At 39.0% G+C, this 23,423-nt stretch overlaps 1 protein-coding gene across 4 annotated transcripts in view; it reads left to right on the top strand.

The window, feature by feature from the left end:
• LCOR (ligand dependent nuclear receptor corepressor) overlaps positions 1–23,151 on the top strand; it is a 142,823-nt gene extending 119,672 nt beyond the window's left edge. For all 4 annotated transcript variants that reach the window (XM_025991278.2, XM_025991296.2, XM_025991287.2 and 1 more), the window contains one exon: positions 13,784–23,151. In XM_025991278.2, the coding sequence (XP_025847063.2) occupies positions 13,784–18,110 (4,327 nt within the window). In that variant the 3' untranslated portion in view covers positions 18,111–23,151. The remainder of the gene's footprint in view (positions 1–13,783) is intronic.
• Positions 23,152–23,423: the final 272 nt, after the last annotated feature.

A 23,423-nucleotide genomic window follows, 5' to 3' on the forward strand; every position in this document is an offset into this window, starting at 1 on the left:
AGTCATTGGATATTGATATGCTGTGCTGTCAGAAAACCAGACGAAGATAGAAACCTTTATCTGACTCCCACATGTTGCTTGTTCTGATGGGATATATACTTTACAGCAGCTTATTGCTGCTGCTTTGAGAAGAAATGTATAAACTATACATTTGGAGTGTTTTGCATATAATTCTTTATAACCTCCACTTTGAACTGTCAGACATTGGTATTTTATCAGTCCACATTGTTAAATAAAACTAATGTTCTTAGGAATCCAACTTGTACACACTGTTTAAAAACCCTCAGGGACAGTTTACACACTATTCTCACTCAATTCAGGTACTTTGATGCTATTCTTAAACCTAACAGTGACTTGTATTTTTCTGTTTTGCTTTTATTTCGACGTGCTGGTAGCACATCCTTGATGAATGTCAACTTAAAAACTCAGTTCAGGTATCCAGGTATAACTCAGCCAAACAGATTTTAAAGCTGCATATAACTCTCCAGCACACGGTGCCTCACACTCTTATAGTGGCATTCTATATATTCAGTTATTACTACTGAGCAGATAATATGGGGGTTCCTGTTAACAGTGTATTTAAAACAACAAAATGTGCATAAATGTATAGCCAGCACATGTGTAACACACACACAAACTATATTTTTAAATGCCACTAATAGCCAGCACAATTAAATGACATTCCTTGCTGCTTCTGTAAACTATAACAGATGCAGTTCCTCCTCGATGTGGCTCTTGCTTCTTCACCACACTACTACTAAATTCAAGCACTGGTCCTTGGGTGTCTGACCTCTACATTCTAGTTTATGCAATGTCTTTAGAGAATTCTGTGCACTGGCCACTGTGATGGAACCGTTGGGCCAGTAGTGCTCTGAGTTTATTAGTAGTGACTCTGCCAAAGTTGGTGTTGTAACATGAGTATGTAAATGTCAAAAAAATTAGCAGAGGTCTAGGTCTGGATATCAACAGACAATTTTGTCAGTATATTTTGTAGCCTTGAAGTCCTCAGTGACAAGTTTCTAATGATGTGAAGTTCTAATTCCAGTGTTTTAGTACTTTGCATCTTTAATGTTAAGACTTGTCTACTAGAGATCTTTATTCTTTAAGACTCCTTTTGTTTTCTACAGTACTATCTGTGGTTAACAAAATAGATTATTCCTCTGCTTTAATATTTGATATCTTACATTTAAAAGGAACTCTCCATATATAAAACCCATAGCCTTTGAAGATACGGAAAATGGCATCAGATTTCTAGAAGTTCAAGTGTCATGTAACAAAACAGGAACCCCCTTTACTCTTATGGACCTCATTTCAATATACTGTTTACAGTTTGACGGAATTGTATAATTTAATATTTCTCTTGTACTGTAGTTTATATTTATTTACAGATTTTTTTTTTGTACTGTGTGATTTGAACTTTTTGTTCCTTGCTATGATCAATGTTTATGTAGTAGAGCACTTATGATCACAAATTAAGTTTTTTGGTTTGATTGCACTACATTAAATTTTTTAATGCAGTTCTGATTTTTGACTGGACTAAAATAAGCTGTGTCTTAATGTATGTGATGAGTACTTAAAACTTTAATCCATGTGGTCCCCTTTTTTTTGCATTGTATGTCAGAAGCGCTAGTTCTTTCGTGCATGTGTAAGATTTAATGGTTCCATTGTATTATTTGACCATGACATTTTGGAGAAACATTCCCAGCTGTAATGTTGTGTATGGTAGTTCTCACTGGATGCTAGACTTTTCAAAACCACTATTCTTCTAATAAATTTTGTTGTGAAAAGCTGTTTTAAACGCTTGGTTTCTACTTCTTAAGGTTTTAATATTTTTTTAAAAATCCACAGAAGGGGTAAGATTTCCAAGTGTTCTGTAAATGTACTTGGTAAGAAGTTGGTAATTTTTTTTTTTAGAAGTTGGTAATTTTTTAATGGTAAATTCTTTCCAGATGATCTCTTAGATGACTAGAAGTTACTGTTTCAAAATTGTGCTTCAGTATTTGGGTGCCACACTGCCTAATAACTCTATGCCTTTATAGTTTGATACTCCCCTACCTCACAGGGATTATTCACTTGAAAAATTTGTTTCAGCTAGACAAGATACATATTTATATTTTTCATAATACCTGCTTGCTGGGCTTATGTAATTATTTTCTCAAAATCATAGTTTTGTCAGAGTAAACCATTATGCTGGAATTGCTTGCTAAAATGATGATTTACTAAGTATTGTTTGCTCTTTTCTTGAAGTACAAGTATGAAAGCAACATAGTCAGTTGAAGTTCTTATAGTATTCTGTATTCTACAGTATAGTTTTCTGATTCTTGGGAAGATGCTGGCATTTCCTTTTACCTGGACAAAAAAGAACAATATATGTGTTGCTTACTTGTTTTTTTGAGAAACGAGGTGTATAAAGAAGTATTATAAAATGATTCCTGTTGTATTGAGGGGAACATCTGAATTAGGGTGATAAAGATTAGAAATGGTATAGCAAAGTATTGGAGAAAGCTTTTTCAAGCTCATGAAATATGTGTAATTAATGTAGGTTGAAGGGGTTTCTGATCATTTCTAACAGCATTTTATACTAAAAAATGATGCTATTGTTGGTAGTTGCTCCAGATTATCTTTTAGTTAGTATTTTTGTCTTACTTCTTTGGCTGTCTCTCTGCTTTTTGGTCCGATGTTTATAAATTTGGAAATTTTGTTGGTACTGAAGGTTTGTCCGTTGGCTTCATTTGTTCCCTTTACTCAGTCATGCCACATTATTTATAGAACATTTTTCTGGAAACCTAATTACTACTTATTTATAAATTTGAAAGCTTATAACTGCTTGTTTCTTGCCATTATCCATTCTAAACTGGTGACCAGATCAATATGGTAGGATTATAATCTGACATCTCATAAATGAATTCATTTTAGTGATTTTGTTTATGAATTGATACTTAATTCTCCAGTTATTATAACTTTGTTTTTAAAAAGGACTTACTCCTTCTAATCCAGAATTTTCTTCTCTGATTCTGTTGATACTTTGGAATTAATTCAAGGACTCTGATGTCTTATCAAGGTGTTGCAATCAGGGAAATTGCATATGGGAAATGGAGTGGGAAAAATGGAAAATGGGATAGCTTTCTGCCACTTCCCGAGTTGTATAGTCATTTTTCCTCAAAAACTTTCTCTCACCAGATACTTTTATCGAAATGTAAATACATTGTACGTCATATGGTGCTAAATCTCATTGCCGAAAAGAGTGCAAAATCTTTTAACAGAATTTACTGAGTAATGCAGTAGATAGCTGTTCTCTTGTATTCTGAGTGTACACTTTGTCATTAGCTGCTTCCAATGGTGAGCATTTAGCAGAGGGTTGTATTAATCTTGTTCAGCTTACAAGTTTTTGGACTTTTGCTATGTTTGGAGGAAATGGTAATGTATCAAGCATCACTTACAATTGGAGTAGAAAAGCTTTTTTTCAGAGGTTAGTAGAAAAATGTTTTCAAAAGAAAACATTTCAAAAGGTTGATCAGGGCAGCTCAGTAGTGAGCGTCTGCTTTTGACTCGGTGTGATCCTGGAGTCCTTGGGATTGAGTCCCACATCAGTCTCCCCAGGGGGAGCCTGCTTCTTGCTCTATGTCTCTGCCTCTCTCAAGAATAAATAAATAATTTTTTAAAACCTAAAAAGAAAAAATAAATAATAAAACGTTGATCAATGTGTATATAGTTAATAGTTTAAGCCATCATTTGGTTAGAGTGCAACTTGGGAAGTAACCTGGGAAGTAAGCAAAAATACCTAAAAACTCATAAGTATTAAATCTGGAGTCTGAGGCTTTTTATAGTCATGTACAGATACTATTGTTTATTGACTAGTAGTTTTCAGATGGTAATGGTACTTTCACCAACCTTATTTGACCACCAATACAGAGTGATAAGGGATTATTTGGTACTTTAAATTTCTGTCAACTTGGTATTCTAACTAGAACACTCACTCATGTTTTCATCTGGGAAGTCATAGTGGTCACCTGAATGCTGTTGAGTAATAGACCTCTGAGTCTATTAAAAGTACAATCTTATATTAAATGTGAGACAAACACACTAATATTTATCTGTTCTAACATTGGGAAATATATAGCAACCCTTTATTGAATAATAAAGTATTATAAACCTTAGGGTCTCCCCTTTGCATTGTAGCATTTTCTAAAGGAAAAACAAATAGATCTGGATTTCATTTTAGATACCTTTTATTTAAAACAATTCTTTTAAAGTTTTTATTATGAACTGTGTGAATGTGATACTTTTGCAAAAATTATAAGATATGTTAATTTTAAAGTATGTTATTTATAATGTCTATTTCCATTGTGTGCAGGCTAGTTCTGTCTTGAATATTTGAGCACAAAGAGTTCAGAGAATCATTGGATATACTCAGTCTCAATTAGAATCAGTCTTTAAGAATGCAGATGCCTGGGTCCTACACCAGATCCATTCAATCGGTTTATTAGTGTGAGGCCTGAACATGTTCTTTATTTTCAAAATGTAGCACAGGAGGTTTTTTCGCTTGGGTTTTTTTTTTTTTTTTCTTTTTGTATTAAAGTTTATTCATTAGGTCTTTTCTTGTGGCAGAGACACAATGTAAAATTTACCATCTCAACCATTTTTTAAGTATACGGTTCAGCAGTGTTAAGTATATTCATATTATAGGAAGTTTTGATTGGTCCACTGATTACTGTTTGTTCCATTCTAATCTTTTATTATTATTATTTTTTAATGAAAAACGTGGAATGTGGGGGAGCTTAAGGGACTTGTCCTCCTCACATAATGGGTTGCCCTTGATACACATGATTCCAAACCATATACCACTTTGGCACTCATAATTCAACCTTAGAATTAGAATAAGGGTTTTAATCTGCTAATAATTTTCTTTTAGGTTTACTTTTAACTTAATTAAATCTCAAATATTAATTTAGTTTCACTCTTGCTGAGATGTACATTGCTTTTTAGGAAGAGAATGAAATTCATATATGAAATTACCAGTTAAGAAATTACATCAGAAATCTATAAACTTCATTGTTAAATAGAACCATTGTTGACTCAATGCTAGAGGAGATGGATCTTGAAGAGTAGGTAAGGCATAGAGAGGAGAGGAGAGATATCTACTCCAAGTTTAAGAGACAGAATTTAATGGGCCTGTTTTAAAATCTCAGCTCTTCTAGTTTCTCCGTACATGGTTTTGAACAAGTTATTGAAACTTTCTGAACCTTGGGTTTGTTAATATTTTATTTAAATTCAATTTGCCGACTTACAGTATAACAGTGCTCATCCCATCAAGTGCCCTCCTTAGTGCCCGTCACCCAGTTACCCTATCCTCTGATCCACCTCCCCTTCTGCAGCCCTTTGTTTCCTGAGCCTTGGTTCCTTATCTTTTAAATGAATCTTCTACCATCTGCCTCAGAGATTTGCTATGAGGCTCAAATGAAATTCTGTATATAAGATACTTAGTACTATGCTGGGCTCTTTGCAAATCTGGCAAGAGTTAATTTAGTGAGGGATAGAGAAAGTGAGAAAATCAGATTGAAAATTGTAGAGGAAGTCGTTTGTATTGATTAGAACTTTGAAAGAGGGGCGGGTGAATTTGTATTAGACAGGGATACTGGGTGGCCAGTCTTTTCACTGCAGTCAAAGACATAAAAATGTTGAAACAATGATTAAAACCTGGAATGCTACTTTTCTACATTTCTTGGTCCTGTTCATGGGCATGTTATCAGACTATTAGTCATTCTTCATTTCTTTTCAAAGACTAGACTAAAAGTTGTTTGGAAAGTAGAAGGTGTTTAAGATTAAAAATTACAAAGTTGAGTAGAATTTATCTGCATTTCCATTGTACACTGAGTATTTTGTATAGTCAAGGTTGAAATGTTACATGCTTTGAAGATTTTTCTTTCTACGTGGTGGTAGTTTGAATAACAAAATGTAAGACCTAAGCATGGGAGTATGGATAAGTGTGTGCATATGTGTTTAATCGTCAAACCATCAGTTTTCCAATGAAAGAAGTTAGGGAATCTTCTGCCAAATATTTAACGATTTTAGTTAAACTCTTATTAAATGGGAGTTCTGAGCATTTCAAACAGGCAGATCATAGCTAGCACCAGTTTAGAGGTGTTCATTCTATTTACATTCTATTTACATCTATTAAATCAACTAGAAACATTTTTGCCAGGAAAACCTGGCAGTATAGCATTAGCTAGATAAAGATGAATTAAGAAGAAAATAACCAGGATAGCATATTTTTATGAGGTGCTAGGAATTGGTTAAGTCTGTAGAAGAGTTTTTTAAACTGGATCAACCAGTTGCAACCTTAGTCAGTTGTAAGATGAGTTTAGTGGGTCCTAACATTTTATTTTATTTTTTTTATTTTATTTTATTTATTTTATTTTTTTGGGGGGGTCCTAACGTTTTAAAAAGAAATCAAGAAAAAGAGAGCACGTATCATATAATAAGGATAAAACTGTTTCATTGAAATGTGTGTCATCATAGATACGTAAAGTGAGATATGTGTACTATATCACTTTTTTTTTTTTGTACTATATCACTTTGTAAAAAGTGTTTCTTGTTCTGGTTTGCAGTCAAAAAACTCTCATGGCTTTGAAAGCCATTATGTAAACCATGCCTTTCATCCCAGTAATTCTGGTATCTTGGAGAGCATGTTAGCAGCCTACTGTGTGCTTATAGTTAGGAACCTACACCTTTTACTGTCTTATCTTCAAAATTCCCTCTTTCCTTTCCCTGCCTTGTTGTAATTTGACAGTCTGGTTAAATTGAAAAGAAATAGATACAAACCTTAAAAGACTTCTATCATATTTAGAATTATTCTGAATAATTCTTTTATCAAAGATGTTAAGCCCCAAGATGCAGAAAAACTAGCAAACTTGGCTTTAGTAAGCACCCCCTGAAGCACCTCTTCTGTCCCCCAATTGAGATTATTCATAATTTTTGGAAGCTGTGTTTTGCTCTGCTTCTACTAAACTTGGCTAGGAACACAGTAAACTTAGAGAAGTGTTACAAAGGGATTACATGTCTTGTTTTAGATCAGTAATTCTTGACTTTTTCTACTTCATACCTGAACAAGATGCCTTTTGTCATCAGCAATCACCATGGGTTTGAAAATACACACACACACACACACACACACACACATATACACACACACCCTCTTCAAGATTCTGATCTATGGGGGGAATGATCATTCTCCTTAATCCCAGTTTTGAGAATTGCTTTTTCTACCTAAGTTTATCTAAATTCTGTGTCACAGAATTTGGATTTCGGCCACCTGGAAGTCAGATATTAAACTGCCTGACTTTAAGAGGTCACTTTTTGTTCTGTGATCTTATGATCTTAGTTCTCACATTTCTTTGTTATCTTTATCTACTGTACCTTTTTATGTTTTCTCCTCATGAAGTTCTGTGGAAGGAAAACTTGGTTCTTCAGTAATTTACAGGTTCAGCTAAACTATACATGGCTTTTGGAAAATCTCCATACCCCTTGCTGTCCACCTTCTCCCCTACTCCACACACACACATACACACTAGTAGATGTCATAGCCCTTGGAATAGTCCCATATCCAAGTATGGAAAATCCACAGGGTAGATAAATTTCCCAGTGCAGAACAAAGACTTGTCAACAGACTTATCCAGGCCCTTGAAACACATTTTCTGTGTTTAAAGGACCAGAAATAAGGAATTAGGGAACATAACTTCAGATTATTGTCTAGCAAAAAAATATAGCTCTTCTTGCCTTGAGGGGAAATGATGATGCATTTTTATGTTTTCTTGTATTTAAATAGAAGAACCAAGCCAAATTAATGTATATTTCTTAATTATTTGGTCTACTCTGTCAAGTATTTTCTCTAGCTTTCTTTCCCCTTCTGTTTTCCTGGGACTACCCTTTTCTACTGCTAGGATCAGCTCCCATCCAAACATCATGCAGTGTCTTTATTGCTCTTTTGTATTTTGGTCATCACTGATGTTGCACTTGCCATCAAGAGTTTTGTTGGTAGTTAGCAAATACTGAAGGAGACTACCTGAATCCATCAATCCCAGATTCTCGACTCCTTTCAGCTCTCTACCCACATCTCTTCTCATTTTTATTCTTTTTCCTAAAGTAACATAAGCATTGACGATCCACCATTTACATTAACCACAGGGATACTTTACTACGGATTTAAGTATTGCAGTATTGGCAAAGTAGGCAAGTTCAACTATGTTTAACCTCTGATCTAGAAAAACATCATTGAGTAAATCATTACAGATAGGGTTGTGAAACAACACAACACTCTTAAACTGTGCCTTTCAAAGTTGTTAAGAATATTATCTTATCCTTTGACCACACCCTTAAGAATTAGGCTTTGAGCTGGGGATAGAAGGACAAAGTGGTCAAGGTCATGCAGGCTATTTCTCTCCTAAGGAGAGCCAGTCAGAAATAATCAATTGGAATTGGATTTGGAAGTCAAGTTTCCCTCTTCTGTAGCCCTACCTACCATTTATCAGTCCCTGGGACCTTACAGCTCTTTAGTGGTGCTGAAGTATTTCTGATTGATAAATAATTCACTTAACTATTACAGACTCTTGTTGAACAGAAAGAACATGAAATCAAACAAGTGATTTTGAAACCTGTGATGTATTATTGTTCTTGTAAAGATCTTACATAGTGTGATGTGAGGGACATACCATCATACCAGCTGTAATCCCTGAACTAAAAAATAGTGCTTCCCCTTCAGTCGAGTTGAGTGAATGGGCTGAAGGACAGAAGCCTCTCATTGGTTACTTTCTTAGTGTCTAAGAGTATTCTAAATCAGGGCAAATGCATAATTAGGCTTTCTCAAAGGCCTAAGACTATAGGGAAAAAAAATGGAATAATTGGAAGCAAAGGTAAAGACTGTTTAAAACTCAGGCAAAAGTAGCCTTTTTTTTTTTCTTTAAACTGCACCTATTTTTTAAAAAACATGAAATAGTCACAGAATTAAATTTCAGGAGGTTGAGGTTAATTTGTAAGATTAAATATTCAAATAATCTGAAATTAAAAATCATCTAAACTTAAGATTGTATTGAGAAAATTTCTAGAGAAAAACACGGTAGGAAGCTTGATAAGTTAGAGGCACAAAACTGATTTTATTACTGTAGTTATAAAGTTAGCTATTATAAAAGGGCCATTTAATGACACTTGGACAAAGGTTAGTATTAATGTGAATGTTCTCCAATCCAAATGAAGCTCCTGGTTCAGACGTTTCAGAATCTTATGAATACTTCAATTCAGTGTACAGAAAGGAACCCATCAGACACATACATACCTCAATGAAATCACTAGCCCCCAGCTTCATTCCCCATGTTCCTATCTCAGTAAATGATGCTGCCCAGGAAGCCTCCTTTTTTTTTTTTCTTTCTAAAGATTTTATTTATTTGAGAGTGAGAGAGCATGAGCCGGTTGAGGGGCAGAGGGAGAAGCAGACTCCCCACTGAGCAGGGAGCCCAATGCAGAGCTCAGTTCTCAGGACTCTGGGATCATGACACTTTACCAAAGGCAAAGGCAGACACTTAACCAGCTGAGCCACCCAGGTGCTCCCAGGAAGCATCCTTGATACTCTTTTTCTCTCTCCTTTTTTGCTAAAAAAAACCCTTAAGAGTACGAAATGTGATCCTTACCTAGTTTACATCTCAAGTTGCTCAAGTAGCTTATATATTTGCTTGGAAAGCTAAGACAAAGGCAAGTCAGTAAAAGAGATAAGATACAAGATGTATAGGATAAAATATACACAATTCCTTATGATTGCCAATGTACTTTACAAACCTTTATGGTTTAGGATTTCATAAAAGATACAGTCACTCCAGGTGGGGATAGTTCTGAAGTGGCCCAGGATGTAACTGATAAAGAGTGTCCCACTTCTTGCTCCAGTGACCTGTGGTTCACCGGTACTTTCTGCCTCTTCCTTTTTACTAGTAAAAGACACATACAAATGAGCCTTTGTTGATGTCTCTTTCTTTCAAGCAAGGATGCCATTTGCAGCTTTAATCTTTCCATCTCTTGAACTTGCCCAAAAAACTGCTGTAAATATATGCCTCTTCAGGTTAGTATAGCCTGTAAGTCCCTCTCTGATGCTGTTTTCAGAACCCAAATGCTAGACTGCTGTTCCAGGTTAGTGTTCAGTGGATACTGATGTTTCCGCAGTATGTATGCCTTGTTGTGAAGACCCCACTTCCCTTTGCGTAGTGCTACCTACCTCTAGTTGTTATTCTTTTGGAACTAACTAAGCCATATTGTCACAGCCATTGCTTCAGGGTTGGTTTCATGGCCCTTTGGAAAACCTAACATTAGTTGAGGCTAATTAAAATACTGAAGCACTATTAAATTATTGAAACATGGGACAACAACAAAAAAAAAAAAAAAAAAAAAAGAAACATGGGACAACAGCAGATGTCTCATCATAAAAGAGGTTAAATCTCACCTGTGGATTAATTATTACTCAGTTTTTTATTCTGTGTGAATATCACTTAAGAAAAAGTGCTTTCTCAGTTTCTTTTAGAGTACTCTGTCATCTTATTGGGTACACATCCTGATTTCATTAACCTGTAAGCATATTGTTAACCCCAAATACTTAAAGCCTGCTTCCAGAGCACAGCCATAGGCATGGAGCAGTGTCCAGAAGATTTTCACACTTTGGTGATGATTGTGCTTCTTGAGTTGGGAGAACCCTTTATCTCATTTTTTTTTCTGCAGTAAGATGCCATGATATTTCTTCATCTTTTTCATAAATTTTGATCAGTTTTACATTTTTCATGTATTGCTAAAATGCACATTTTTGATGCATTGAGAAGGCAGTGATATCCCACTTATTTATAGTCACCTCTCTCAGAAATGTCAGAAACATCCAAAAACCAAAACCAGAAATAAAGGCCACTGAACAGTTGAAATTGTTAGAAAATCCATGTGCTTTACTCATAAAATATTCCTGAAACCTTCATTCAGAGTCTGTTTATTTTTAAAGTACCACTCTCATGCTCAAAGTAGAGCTCCTAAACAGAGCTGTTATTTGGAAGCCAATAATAAAGATTTTAATAACAAACAGACTGCCAGCATGACATTTTGTATTAAGGCAGTCAAATGTACTTAATCGAGCAGCCCCCAAAGCTATCAATCTATTTTAGTTCAGGGACGCCTGGGTGGCTTGGCAGTTTAGCGCCTGCCTTCAGCCCAGGACATGATCCTGGGGACCCGGGATTGAGTCCCGCATTGGGTTCCCTGCATGGAGCCTGCTTCTCCCTCTGCCTGTGTCTCTGCCTCTCTCTCTCTCTCTCTCTCTCTCTCTCTCATAAATAAATAAATAAATAAATAAATAAATAAATAAATAAATAAATAAATATTTTTTAAAAATCTATTTTAGTTCAGTATAATAAAACTTACACCTGTGGGGCACCTCGGTGACTCAGTAGGTTAAGTACCCAACTCTTGATTTCGGCTCAGGTCATGATCTCAGGGTCTTGAGATTGAGCCCTGCATCGGGTTCTACACTGGGTGTGGAGCCTGCTTAAGATTCTCTCCCTCCCTCTGCCCTTCCTCCGCCCCACTCACATGCTTTCTCTCTGTCTCTCAAAAAATAATACTAACAGCTAAACTTTAATACTAGTGAACATGGTAACAATCCTGAATCATATTTGGAGCAGGATATCAATTTTTAAAAGACTTCTATCAAAAATATTTAAAAATTTTTAAATATTCAGTACTTGAAGTATAAACTTTATATAGAAAATTCACTTTAGGAAAAAAAAGAAAATTCACTTTAGGTTATAAGAAAGCATTAGTGCACATTTTTTTTTTAAGTATGTTTTTTATTGAAGTATGTTTAATGTGACTGGCTGACAATAATGGTAACTGATAATTTCGTAGATTTTCCTTTGCACTAATCCTAAGTGGAAGAGAGGGCACATGCTCTGTTAAGACCGACAATGGTTAAGTGTTCTGGCCAAGGTTATACAACTAGTAAGTAGAAGAATACTCACTACTGTCTCACAGTACTATATCTCATTACATACTAACACTGTTGGTACCGACTGACAGACATAGTGACAAGAAGGGTAAGGAAGGTAGGAGGCCAGTGTAGGTCGTCTAGGGCAAGCCTTCCTGGAAAGGCACCTCATGGCTGGGACATAAAGTCAGAGATTGAAGGAAAGAAGAATCAGCTAGAAGATACTGTCAAATAATATCTGTTCAATACATTAAGCTGCCCTCAGTGCTCTGCCAGTTTCGTGGTCAGATAATAGTCTCCTGAGGAATTACAGTCCAGAGAGAAAGAAATTGTGAAGCTCTATAAAACTCTAGAAAATTGGATGGAGCATCTGGGTGGCTCAGTTAGTTAAGCATCTGCCTTGGTTTAGGTCATGATCCCAGGTCCTGGGATTAAGTCCCATATCTGGCTGCCTGCTCAGTGGGGAGTCTGCTGCTCCCTCTCCCTCTGCTGCTCCCCCTGCTTGTGTGTTTCCCTCCCTCCCTCTCTCTCTCTCTTTCCCTTTCCCTCTCCCTCTCCCTCAAATTAATAAATAAAATAAAAAAGACAGCAACTCTAGGAAATTGGAGTACTCCAACTGCTTGTGTTTATTAGTGAAATCCAGAAACACAGCAGCTCTTGAAAACACTCAGCTGTCTGGGTAGGAATTGCTTTTAGCTTATCTTGAATCTAGTATCATCCTTGCCTGCCACCTCACACTGTGCAGGTTAAATTTCAGAGTTGTCCTGGATAACTTACAGAAGTGGTTGTCTGATGTAGAATGACTCCTTGTGAACTACCGTTAAATACTTATTGAAGGTCTAGGAAAATGTAGCAGACAGGCCTAGACTGAGAAGACATCATGTTGCCTCCTTGCAGTGACAGAACCTTGCAGCTTGCAGTGGGATCCCCGATTTCCTTGCTTAGAGCCTAGGAATCAGCAATTGCTAATTGCTTGTAATTTCATCTTTCATTGTATCTGAAATTACCAATTCTATTTCTTATTGCCCCGGGAGGGGGCAGAAGGATTCCTGCATTACTCTTTGCAGAATTGTAAGCCCAGCCAATTAGTCATGCTGAGAAACCATGATAAAACTGTAATTTCTCTAAGTATTTCTAAGCCAAAGTTGTAATATACAGTATCTGAATTTTTGTGAGTGTTGTGGACTTATAAATCAATGGCTATTTAACAGGAATATCCAGGCCTAGGGCAGCGTGGGTGGCTCAGGGTTTGGTGCCGCCTTCAGCCCAGGACCTGATGCTGGAGACCTGGGGTCGAGTCCCACATCAGGCTCCCTGCATGGAGCCTGCTTCTCCCTCTGCCTGTGTCTCTGCCTCTCTCTCTGTGTGTGTTTCTCATGAATAAATAAATAAAATCTTAAAAAAAAAAAAAAAAGTAAAAAGGAATATCCAGGCCTAAAGCAAAAGCATATATTGACTAACTGGAGTTAATAATGTGTCCAAAATTTTATTTTCTGAAAAATTCTCAATGATATTTCTTCTCTATAAGATAAAAATTATTGTGAATGATCACAAGTAAGAAGGATGTTACTAAAATTTGAGAATCTAACAGGGCTGGCCCTGTATTTTAATTAGGTAAATACTCCTCATTTATTAAATCAAATTTATATGGGCGCTTAGAAGCAGTTTGAGAGTGTCTCTTCATTCTCTTTATAGCATGAGTAACATCTGGTGAGTTTCATAATGTAAAAATATGTTCTTTGGAAAATGACCATACTAATTTCTCCTTTCTCTTTGTCTGTCTAGTGAGAACTCAACAGAGGCTATAGCAGTAGATTCTAACAATCCGTCGAAGTCCCCACTGGAGAAGTTTATGGTCAAACTGTGCACTCATCATCAGAAGCAGTTCATCCGTGTCCTGAACGATCTGTACACTGAATCCCAGCCAGACACTGAGGACTTGCAACCTGATTCTGGAGCAATGGATACATCCACCTGCAATGCTGGCTGTGCCCAGCTAGGAACAAAACATAAGGAAAAGGATGCTGCGTGTCTCAATATGAAGTCTCCTACTTCTGTAGATTTGTTTGTAGACTCATCAGGCTCACACAGCCCTCTACATTTGACAGAACAGGCCCTCAAGGAGCCTCCTCCTGAAACAAACTCTGTAGATGGAAGAGAGAATGCCTTGACTGTTATCCAGAAAGATTCCTCTGAACTTCCAACCACTAAACCTAATTCTGGTAGTTCAATGGATAGTTCCACTCTGGGATACCTCACTGCATCTAATTCTTCCTCATTAAGCTTCCACCACAACTCTAAGAGCTTGGAGGGGCAAACCACTGGACAGGAGCAAGACACGAATATGAAAATATGTGAGGATGGGAAAGACCATATGCAGAGCTCAGCTTTAGTAGAAAGTCTAATTGCAGTGAAAGTGGCCACTGAGAATAGTGAGGAGAGCAACAGCTGTATTGTTTCTCAAAGAAATTCATTCAAAGCTTTATCAGAAGAGGCTTGGGACTCAGGGTTTATGGGGAATTCACCTAGAACTGCTGACAAAGAGAATGCTTTACTTTGTAGCTCAAAAACACCTATGCGCCAGGAGTTAGAGTCCAGTGAACAAGATTCGAGGCCAAAGCAAGAGAACCATCTTCACTCACTAGGAAGAAATAAGGTGAGTTATCATTTACATCCCAGTGATAAGGGTCAGTTTGATCATTCCAAAGATGGTTGGTTAGCTCCCAGCCCAATGCCAGCTGTACACAAAGCATCCAATGGACATTCACGAACCAAGATGATATCAGCCTCCATTAAGACAGCTCGGAAAAGTAAAAGGGCATCAGGGTTGAGGATAAACGATTATGATAACCAGTGTGATGTCGTTTATATCAGTCAGCCAATAACAGAATGCCACTTTGAGAATCAAAGATCAATATTATCTTCACGGAAAACAGCCAGGAAGAGTACTCGAGGATACTTTTTCAATGGTGATTGTTGTGAGCTGCCAACTGTTCGCACACTGGCCAGAAATTTACACTCCCAAGAGAAAGCGGGCTGTTCAACAGTGGAGCCAGAGACAGTGGTCACTCCCAAGCAGACCCTTACACTTTCAGCACCTGCACCTGTAGTGGATATGCAGGATCCCAGAGAAGACAACCAGGAAGAACCTAGTAAAGAAACAACCTCCCTCAAGGAAGGAGAAAGAGAAGCTTCCTCTGACAAGGAATCTCAAGAGCCTGAGGTTTGCCCCATGACAAATAAACCAAGTCCAAGCAGCTCTCCTAAGTCAGAGGAAATGACAGCCCCCAGCCTGGTGTCTGCTCTACCTGCTCACCTTCCTGAAGAGGACAGGCCAGAAGGCAGCTCCACGGTCTCAATTCCCACTGCAAGTGGGATAGCTTCTCCTGAACAAGACCAACAACAAGTCGAGCTGCTGGGTATCAAGGATGTCAAGGAGGAGACTCTTATCCAAGATGGTCACCTGGTTTCCTCTACTGAGAACATTTCTGAGGGAGGCAGTGAAGATGTTTCTAGGCCTCATTCTTCTCCTGAAGAAACCAATAGAGAGGAAGATCCTCCATGCTCAGAAAGTCCCCCAGTGGGCTCAGAGCCTCCTCTGAGCCTGGGGAAAGCTGAAGACAACCAAAGCATCAGTACTGAGGCCACAACTAAAGACACTCAGGAGCTAGATACTGACCCACTCTTGAAGGAAAGCAGCACTTTTACTAATGAAAACCCCAGTGAAATTGAGGACAGTGAGGCAGCAGGTGGTACAGGAAAATTAGAGGGACAGGGCAGTGACATAAAACATTCTTCAGAAAAAGATGTATGTGATCAAAACATTGACTCACCTGAAGAGAATGTGGACAAGAAGAAAAAAGGTAAAAAAACTCCTGAAGCCTCTGACAGGTGCCTAAGGAGTCAGCTTTCAGATCCCTCCTCTGTCGATAGGTGTCTAAGAAGTCAAAGTTCAGATTCTTCCTCTGCTTGTCCTGAGATCAAGGTTTCCAAAAATCCTGGTACGAAACGTTCTAAAAGAGAAGGGTGCCCTGGTGAGATGGCACCTGAGAGCCTTCTGGCTGACAGTTTCCATACAAAAGGTCTGGAGGATACTGAAAACCCAGATGTCAATGAAAATCCTTGTGAGAAAGATGCTGAGCAGGAGGGTGAAGGAGGTGGGATCATCACCAGGCAGACTTTTAAGAACATGCTAGCAAAACAAGTGAAGGGGGAAGAAGGAGATATTTTTCCTAGCAGTGATCCTATATCCACAGTTGGCCAGCCCCTGCCTGGAGAGAGACTGGAAATTTATGTTCAGTCTAAGTTAGGTGAGAAAAATGCTCATGACCCCTCAGAAAGTATTCCTTATACCTTCCCAGAACAATCAAAAGAGAAGCCAGAACCAATTCCTGCACAAGATACGGAGGAGGTTGTGAATGAGGTAGGCACTGCAAACACCCAGGATAAAGATGATGATAGTGACGCACCATCCAGTGCACTTGGGTTGTCAAGCAGTGGAAGTGGTGATACTGCTGGGCCCCCCAGATGGGTACCAAGGCTTACAAGACTGACCTCTTCGACCTATAACCTAAGACGTGCTCATTCTCTGGACTCCTTGGATACTGCAAAAGTGACTTCAGAAAAGGAAGCAGCACAAGGAAACCCAATGCCAAAGGAAAATGAAGCTTCAGAGAGTGGAGATCCCTTAGATGATGATGATGTGGACACGGTGGTAGATGACCAGCCAAAGTTTGTGGAATGGTGTGCAGAGGAGGAGAACCAAGAGCTTATTGCCAACTTCAATGCCCAGTACATGAGAGTTCAGAAAGGCTGGATTCAGTTGGAAAAAGAAGCACAGCCAACACCAAGATCAAGGAACAAGTCAGATAAACTGAAGGAGATTTGGAAAAGCAAGAAAAGGTCACGGAAATGTAGGGGTTCGTTGGAGGTTCAAAAGTTTTCTCCTGTTCAGATGCTGTTTATGACACACTTTAAGTTATCTAATATTTGCAAATGGTTCTTAGAAACAACTGAAACCCGGTCTCTGGTGATCGTGAAGAAGCTCAATACTCGTCTTCCAGGAGACATCCCCCCTGTCAAGCATTCTCTTCAGAAGTACTCTCCTTCCAGCCTGTATCCCAGTTCACTACAGGCTGAGCGCTTGAAAAAACACTTGAAGAAATTTCCTGGAGCTACTCCTGCTAGGAACAATTGGAAAACACAGAAGCTCTGGGCTAAATTTCGAGAAAATCCTGATCAAGTGGAGCCAGAGGATGGCAGTGATGTCAGCCTCAGCCTCAATTCTGAAGACAGCATAGAGGAAGTCAAGGAAGGTCGAAATAGCCATCCTCCTACAAACTCGCCTACTCCAGCAAGTACCCGGATCCTCAGAAAATATTCCAATATTCGAGGAAAGCTCAGAGCCCAGCAATGCTTAATCAAAAACGAGAAAATGGAAAGCCCATTTGGACAGGCTGTGGAAAGTAAACAGAGCTGTAAGAGTGTATGCATCAATCCTTTGATGTCCCCCAAGCTTGCCCTGCAAGTGGATGCAGATGGGTTTCCCATTAAGCCCAAGAGTACTGATGGAATGAAGGGAAAGAAAGGGAAGCATGTGTCAGAAATCTTACCCAAAGCAGAAGTGCAGAATAAACGCAAGAGGACAGAGAGCAGCACTCAGGACAGGAAGGACAAGGGCCCTGTGGTGAAAGCCAGCAAAGAAAAGCATCCTGATGGATCCACCAAAACCCCTGCAGCCAAGAAGCCAGCTGCAAGGGATAGAGTCAGCCAACTGCCCAAAAAGACATCCTTGAAAGAGAATAAAGTGAAGATTCCTAAAAAGTCTCCTGGGAAGAACTGCCCTCCCTCCAGGAGGGAAAAAGAGAATACAAACAAAAGACCCACCCAGCCCGCTGCCTCGGAGACAGGGACAAAACCTGCAAAGCAAAAGGGGGTAGGTGAATCCTCTTCCAGGCCACAAAAAGCCACAAACAGGAGGCAGAGCAGTGGAAAGACTCGGGCCAGACCCTTGACAAAAACCCCTGAGAACAGTGCAGCCCAGAGAAAGCGAAAGCTGAAGGCAAAGCTGGACTCTTCTCATGGCAAACGGAGACGGCTAGATGCAAAGTGATCACAAGGCTGGCAGCCACGAGTTAAACTGTCCTACAGAAGTAACCCTTCATTTTGCATTAATTAAATCTGCTTTTATAAGCTTATCCAGCCTTTCAAATCTGCAGTTAATGAAGAACACCACAGTTGAAGATGTCAGAAAATGCACCTCAGATGGAGAAGGGAACTTGCAGAGTCTTTCTCTGAGGCTGAGTAAGGGAAGTTATATATTATATTCTGGTTGTTCCTTGGGTTTTAAACTTGGAACCAAGCAGTTTTAGTTTTTAAAAGTACAGTGCCTTATTTATCCTTTTTGTTTTTAAATTTACAAAAGCTAAAAAGCTGATCTATGTGATTAAAGGCTTGTATTTTATACTTGATGCACAAGCACTTGTACTGTAGCCGAGAAGACCACCATCATGCACATAAAAGTAGCTTTTCAGCAGCCACCCTGCAGTGTCTGTACATGAACAGATGCTCATCTTTGCAAACCCTAGCAGTGAACTTCCCTCTCTATCTTGTTTGTTTAAAAGATATTCGAAAGCTAAACCAAATCATTTTTATGGTATGTGGAGAATGCAGAGGGAATTTATGATTATTATGAAAGATGAATATTTCTGTTACCCTTTTAAAAAAATCATATTCATTATTGGTCACTCCTCTCACTTTTGATCCTTTGTCATTTAGAAAATGTATTCTAAATTACATGCCCATGGGACAAAAGATGTGTCACAAGATGTTAATATTGGGTTATGATCTCTAAAAATTATTTACACCCCCTCAGGTGATTTGCATTACTGACTCTTACCATCCTTTTCATTTTTGGCCTTGCTAGCATTCTAACGAGGTTTTCACCTGACTTTAGGGGGAAAAAAAATACAGGATTTTTTTTTTCATCTTGTGACTGTAACTTGACATTTAGGATGAGAGTGACTGTTCTAATATTCTTTCTTACCCTGAAAACTTCCATATTCAAAGAAAGCCAAGTTATTTCCAGTAATAGAAAAGTTTAAGAGTTTGTGTGTACATGTGCATTTGGGTGCATTTGCCTGTGGTTATTAGCCACAGATGTCTGCCAGCCCCAGTTCTACAGTAAAATTCTTTCTTCCCCATGCAGTGAGCTGGGTAATTAGCACAGGTCAGATGGTTTAAATGTGGCCCAGGGTCTCTATGAGTATCCCCAAAACCAGTTGGGCACCAGGCTCAGAAAGGTCTAAACAGCACAGTTATGTTAAGGTCAGAGCAGCCTTGCGGTGGAGGAAACAGCTCCAGCGTCTCCTCGTGGGCCCACACCCATCCTCTCACCTGGAGCTCATGTTCTGTTGGCATATCCCAATGTGAATGTACATGCTTAAAGTGAGTATTAGCATTCTGATTGATTAGCACCATACTGATAGTTAATGCTTGTAGTAGCACTCCTGCCTCTGTCATGTCAGGTTCTGTTCCATGGCTCAAAAGTGAGAGCTGCAGTGTTTGTAACTAATGTTTGCCTTTCCTGAGTGACACCTGAGGTGGTTGCATTGGTTTTACCTTGGTGCCTATAACATTGCTCCATTATAACATAGTGTGTACTCAATATTTCCACTGGGCCACTCTACACAAAAGGCTTGGTTGTTAATGCTTCAACCAACTTCTCTAATGTGCTCTGTCACAGAAGTAGGCTTGTATGGACAGGTGCTACTCTGTCCTTTTATTTAAAATTTTCCATTTAGATTGTTCAGATCTGTTTAGGTAAACCCAGATGAACTTTTTTCATGCATAGTTTGATCAAGTCATGATAAAAACAGGCCTTCTTCCCATTTTGTTAAAGGTTTGCTATATATAATGAGAACTTCTGCTGACTGGATAGGACTGGAGAGAAACATTTGATTCATGGGAAATTGAGAAGTGTTGAATTTCATAGACAGTGAAGCTGTCTTCAATGAAGCCTTCACTCCCCCCCCCCCCCCCCCCCCGCCATGTCTCCTCTATCCCATGAGTCTCTTTTTTTTGTTTGAATATCTTTGACTTTGGCCGTTCAGGAGCTACCTATATTAATGAGACTGCTGAGTGTGTATGCTGGGCAGCCCCCTTTCTCAGCATTAAGTTGCACAGAAGCATTAGTATGTTTTAGTAGGTTCAGTTAATCTTTGAAAAGCGGTTTTGAAGTTTTAAAAAAAAATATTTTCATAGAGTCGTCACTGGATACTGTTTTTGTGGTGACTTCAACAGCAGAGGTTTGCCGATGTCACATGTGCTGACTCCTGCACATATGTTGCAGGCACCCCCCTTAGCTGCATGTAGACTACCTTATAGTGGTGCTTGGATTAGGTCAGGGAGAGGTGTGAGGCAGTGAACAGGTGGAGCCCATCCAGTTCCAGGTCTATAACTCATCCCATTAATTTTCTAAGTTCTTTTTCATTTTAAAGAGCTTACTTCAAGATTATAGCCTTTCTCCCATTTTAGGCAGTATTTAAGAAAAGGTAGTAATGTGTATGCATTTTTTTTTTATACATCTTTAAAATCAACTTACATTTTATTGTAGTAACAACACTCCCATAGACTGGGGTTCTACATAATTAGAACACTTACAAGTTTAGAAGTATTTTTATACTTGTTAAATCTCATTTTTGCTGATTCAGTTAATTTTGCTAATAGAAGGAAGAAAAAAATATGAACTTGAGGGCTAGCTCTGGAATGCCCTTTTACACTTAGAGCCAGTGCTGGCAAACCTGTCTCCTAGACGCCTCCACGCCAGACTCGCAACTGACTTGTTTTCCGTTGTTTTACCTGTCTTGCAAAGACCTCCTTTTTATAGCCATCTTCACAGTATGGCTGGCCACCATATGCAAAGGCAGTCTGTCCCACATTCCAGATTCCAAATAATAAAAAAAATTATGCTCCTGGGCCCATCCTCAGTGCAGTGACTGTCCCAGCATTGGAGCTGAAGTTGCTGATCAGAGAACACTGGTATTACCTCTGAGCTTCTGGGAGAGCTGCAGGATGCCTGGGAAGCAATCACCGAAGCTCTACCATAGCTCTGCAGAGCTGGACCCTCTTTAGGAGACCCAACTTCTGGCTTCCATTTTCTAGCCCCTGAGGCTCCCTGGGTTTGGGAGGATGACACGGAGACTGCTTCCTGGTCAGGACCCAGAGCCTCACCCACAGCACTCCCTCAGACCCTTAGCAATCTGTAGCACAGCAGGAAGGCCATGAACCTTTATTCTGCTCTTAAAGCTTCCTGCATAGCAATGTCATTGGTGTCTGTTAATCTGCAGTTGCCAGTCTCTTGGATCCCTTAGGTAGGCCAATTCTGTTGTATCTGTATTTCATGAAAGATTTCTACACAAGCCTTATCTAAAAAACAATACTCTTAGGCCGTGGGTTTTGTTCTTGTAGTAGTATGGATTGGAGAGGTACAGTTCACCATCCCTTCACAGGCGTGTTACTCCTGACGGGCTCCTCTGTGCATTACTCACCATTCAGATAGGACATCAGTAAAACACATCACTTCAAGACAGTTGCTTTGAACTGAAGTTTGGTTTCTTTCCTGTCTTATGGTGGATTCTGTGGTGAGGACTAAAGCTGTTGCTTTCCTCTAAGGACAGCAGCCTGCTGATTGAAGGACCTAAGAGCTAATTAGGAAAGGACAGCATACAACACGATGCAGGTGTCACCAACAGCACATCTGGTGGTTGGTTTGTCACTGCACCTGAGACTGTATTGGAATTTCCCAAGGTGCTGGGCTTGGGAGCCACACTCGTTCCTGTTGGTTTCCTATCAACCCACACAAGCTATCTTTTTAACAGACACCCTATCAAGGGTCTGCAGACTATGGGCTGGTCACTCTTTTGTAAATAAAAGTTTATTGGAACATAGCCATGCCCATTTGTTTATGTATTTTCCATGGCTGCTTTCTAACAGGGTGGGGTATCTATGACAGAGACCATATGGCCTACAAAGCCTGAAAGATTTACTGACTGGACTTTTCAGAAAAAGTTTGTTGACCCTCCTTGCTTAAGAAAATAATTCTTTTTCAGGAACAAATTTTGCCTTCCCTCCCTTGTCCTCTTCTTTTCTTCTTTTTCCGCCTTATCTTTCCTCAGTTTTGTTCTTTTACATTTCTTTATTTCTCCTTGCTATGGAAGAGACACCTGAGCTACCGTAGCCTCACATCTTCCTTCTTGGAGCCTCCCATCACTGTGGCCACAGTGGGGCTGTCTTTAGCCTGAGGAGTTAGACCCCACAGCCAGATACAGCTTCAGATTTCTCAGGATGGCCTGGGCCTCTCAATTCACTCCGTCCTTATCTTAGACCTGACTCTGGCTTCACATCTTGTGTGTTACTGAAGCAAGCCAAGATTTGTTTTTTGTTTTTGTTTGTTTGTTTGTTTGTTTGTTTTGTTTTTTCAAAATTAGCTGAGAATACTTTAGTTAGAGGTTCAGTTTTCTGAGCCATATGTTTAGATACGGAAAAAGCCTTTTCACGGAAGGGAAACAGAGTCTAGTCACTAACCCAAAGGAAATATTATGTAATGTTTTGGGGCAGCTTCTAGGAAAATAAAAATGTATCAGCACTGATTTTTTTTTCAGTCACATACTCTCCTTTCAAAATAACTTTATTAAAAGCAAGCCAACAAATAAAAAATAAGGGCTTGCTTTGAACATGCTTTTAGAAAAGAATAGGAAATTGGAGCATATCAGAACCTGAGTGTGACTGAGAAGTTGTAGATTGTACCTTTGGATCAAATCCAGTCAACCTCCAAGCTGTTGGTCTTTCCTCACCCCCACAACTCAAGTATAAGCTTCTATACTGTGTCACATCAGTGAAAAAATTTATTTCAGTGGCCCCAGAACAGTGATAGTTTCAGTTCTTTTGAAACAGATAATTATCATTTTGACTTCTCAGCTGTTAGTTTTTGTCCTCTTATGGCTTGATATCTACTGAAGTACTGGAAACTCTTTCTACAAGTATGAAATCATGTCTCTGTATATCACATTGACAAGGCAGTCCTCATAGCCCAGCAGAAGTATTCTTCCCCAGGCTTGCTCCCAAATTCTTTTTCAGGGAAAAAAAATTAAAAAGATTATTGTATTTAAAACAAGCAGAATTGTGGAAAGCCTTTTGAGGCAACCTTCAATATAGTCCATCCCTTGAAATGTCAAAACAGACTGTTTGTTCTACAGTGGATGGATTGGAAGACTTGAAGGTCTGATCTCTTTCCTTTAAAGATATTAAGTCATACTCAGGCAGAAACCCAGAGCTCTCTGATGCTGCTTCTGACTTAGGGCTTTGCTATGTTGTGCTTGGGGTTCCAGAGGACCACCTGGGGCACTTCTGCAGAAGGTTTGCTTGC

The sequence above is a fragment of the Vulpes vulpes genome, chromosome 15, assembly GCF_048418805.1.
Source record: "Vulpes vulpes isolate BD-2025 chromosome 15, VulVul3, whole genome shotgun sequence".
NCBI classification, from domain to species: domain Eukaryota; kingdom Metazoa; phylum Chordata; class Mammalia; order Carnivora; family Canidae; genus Vulpes; species Vulpes vulpes.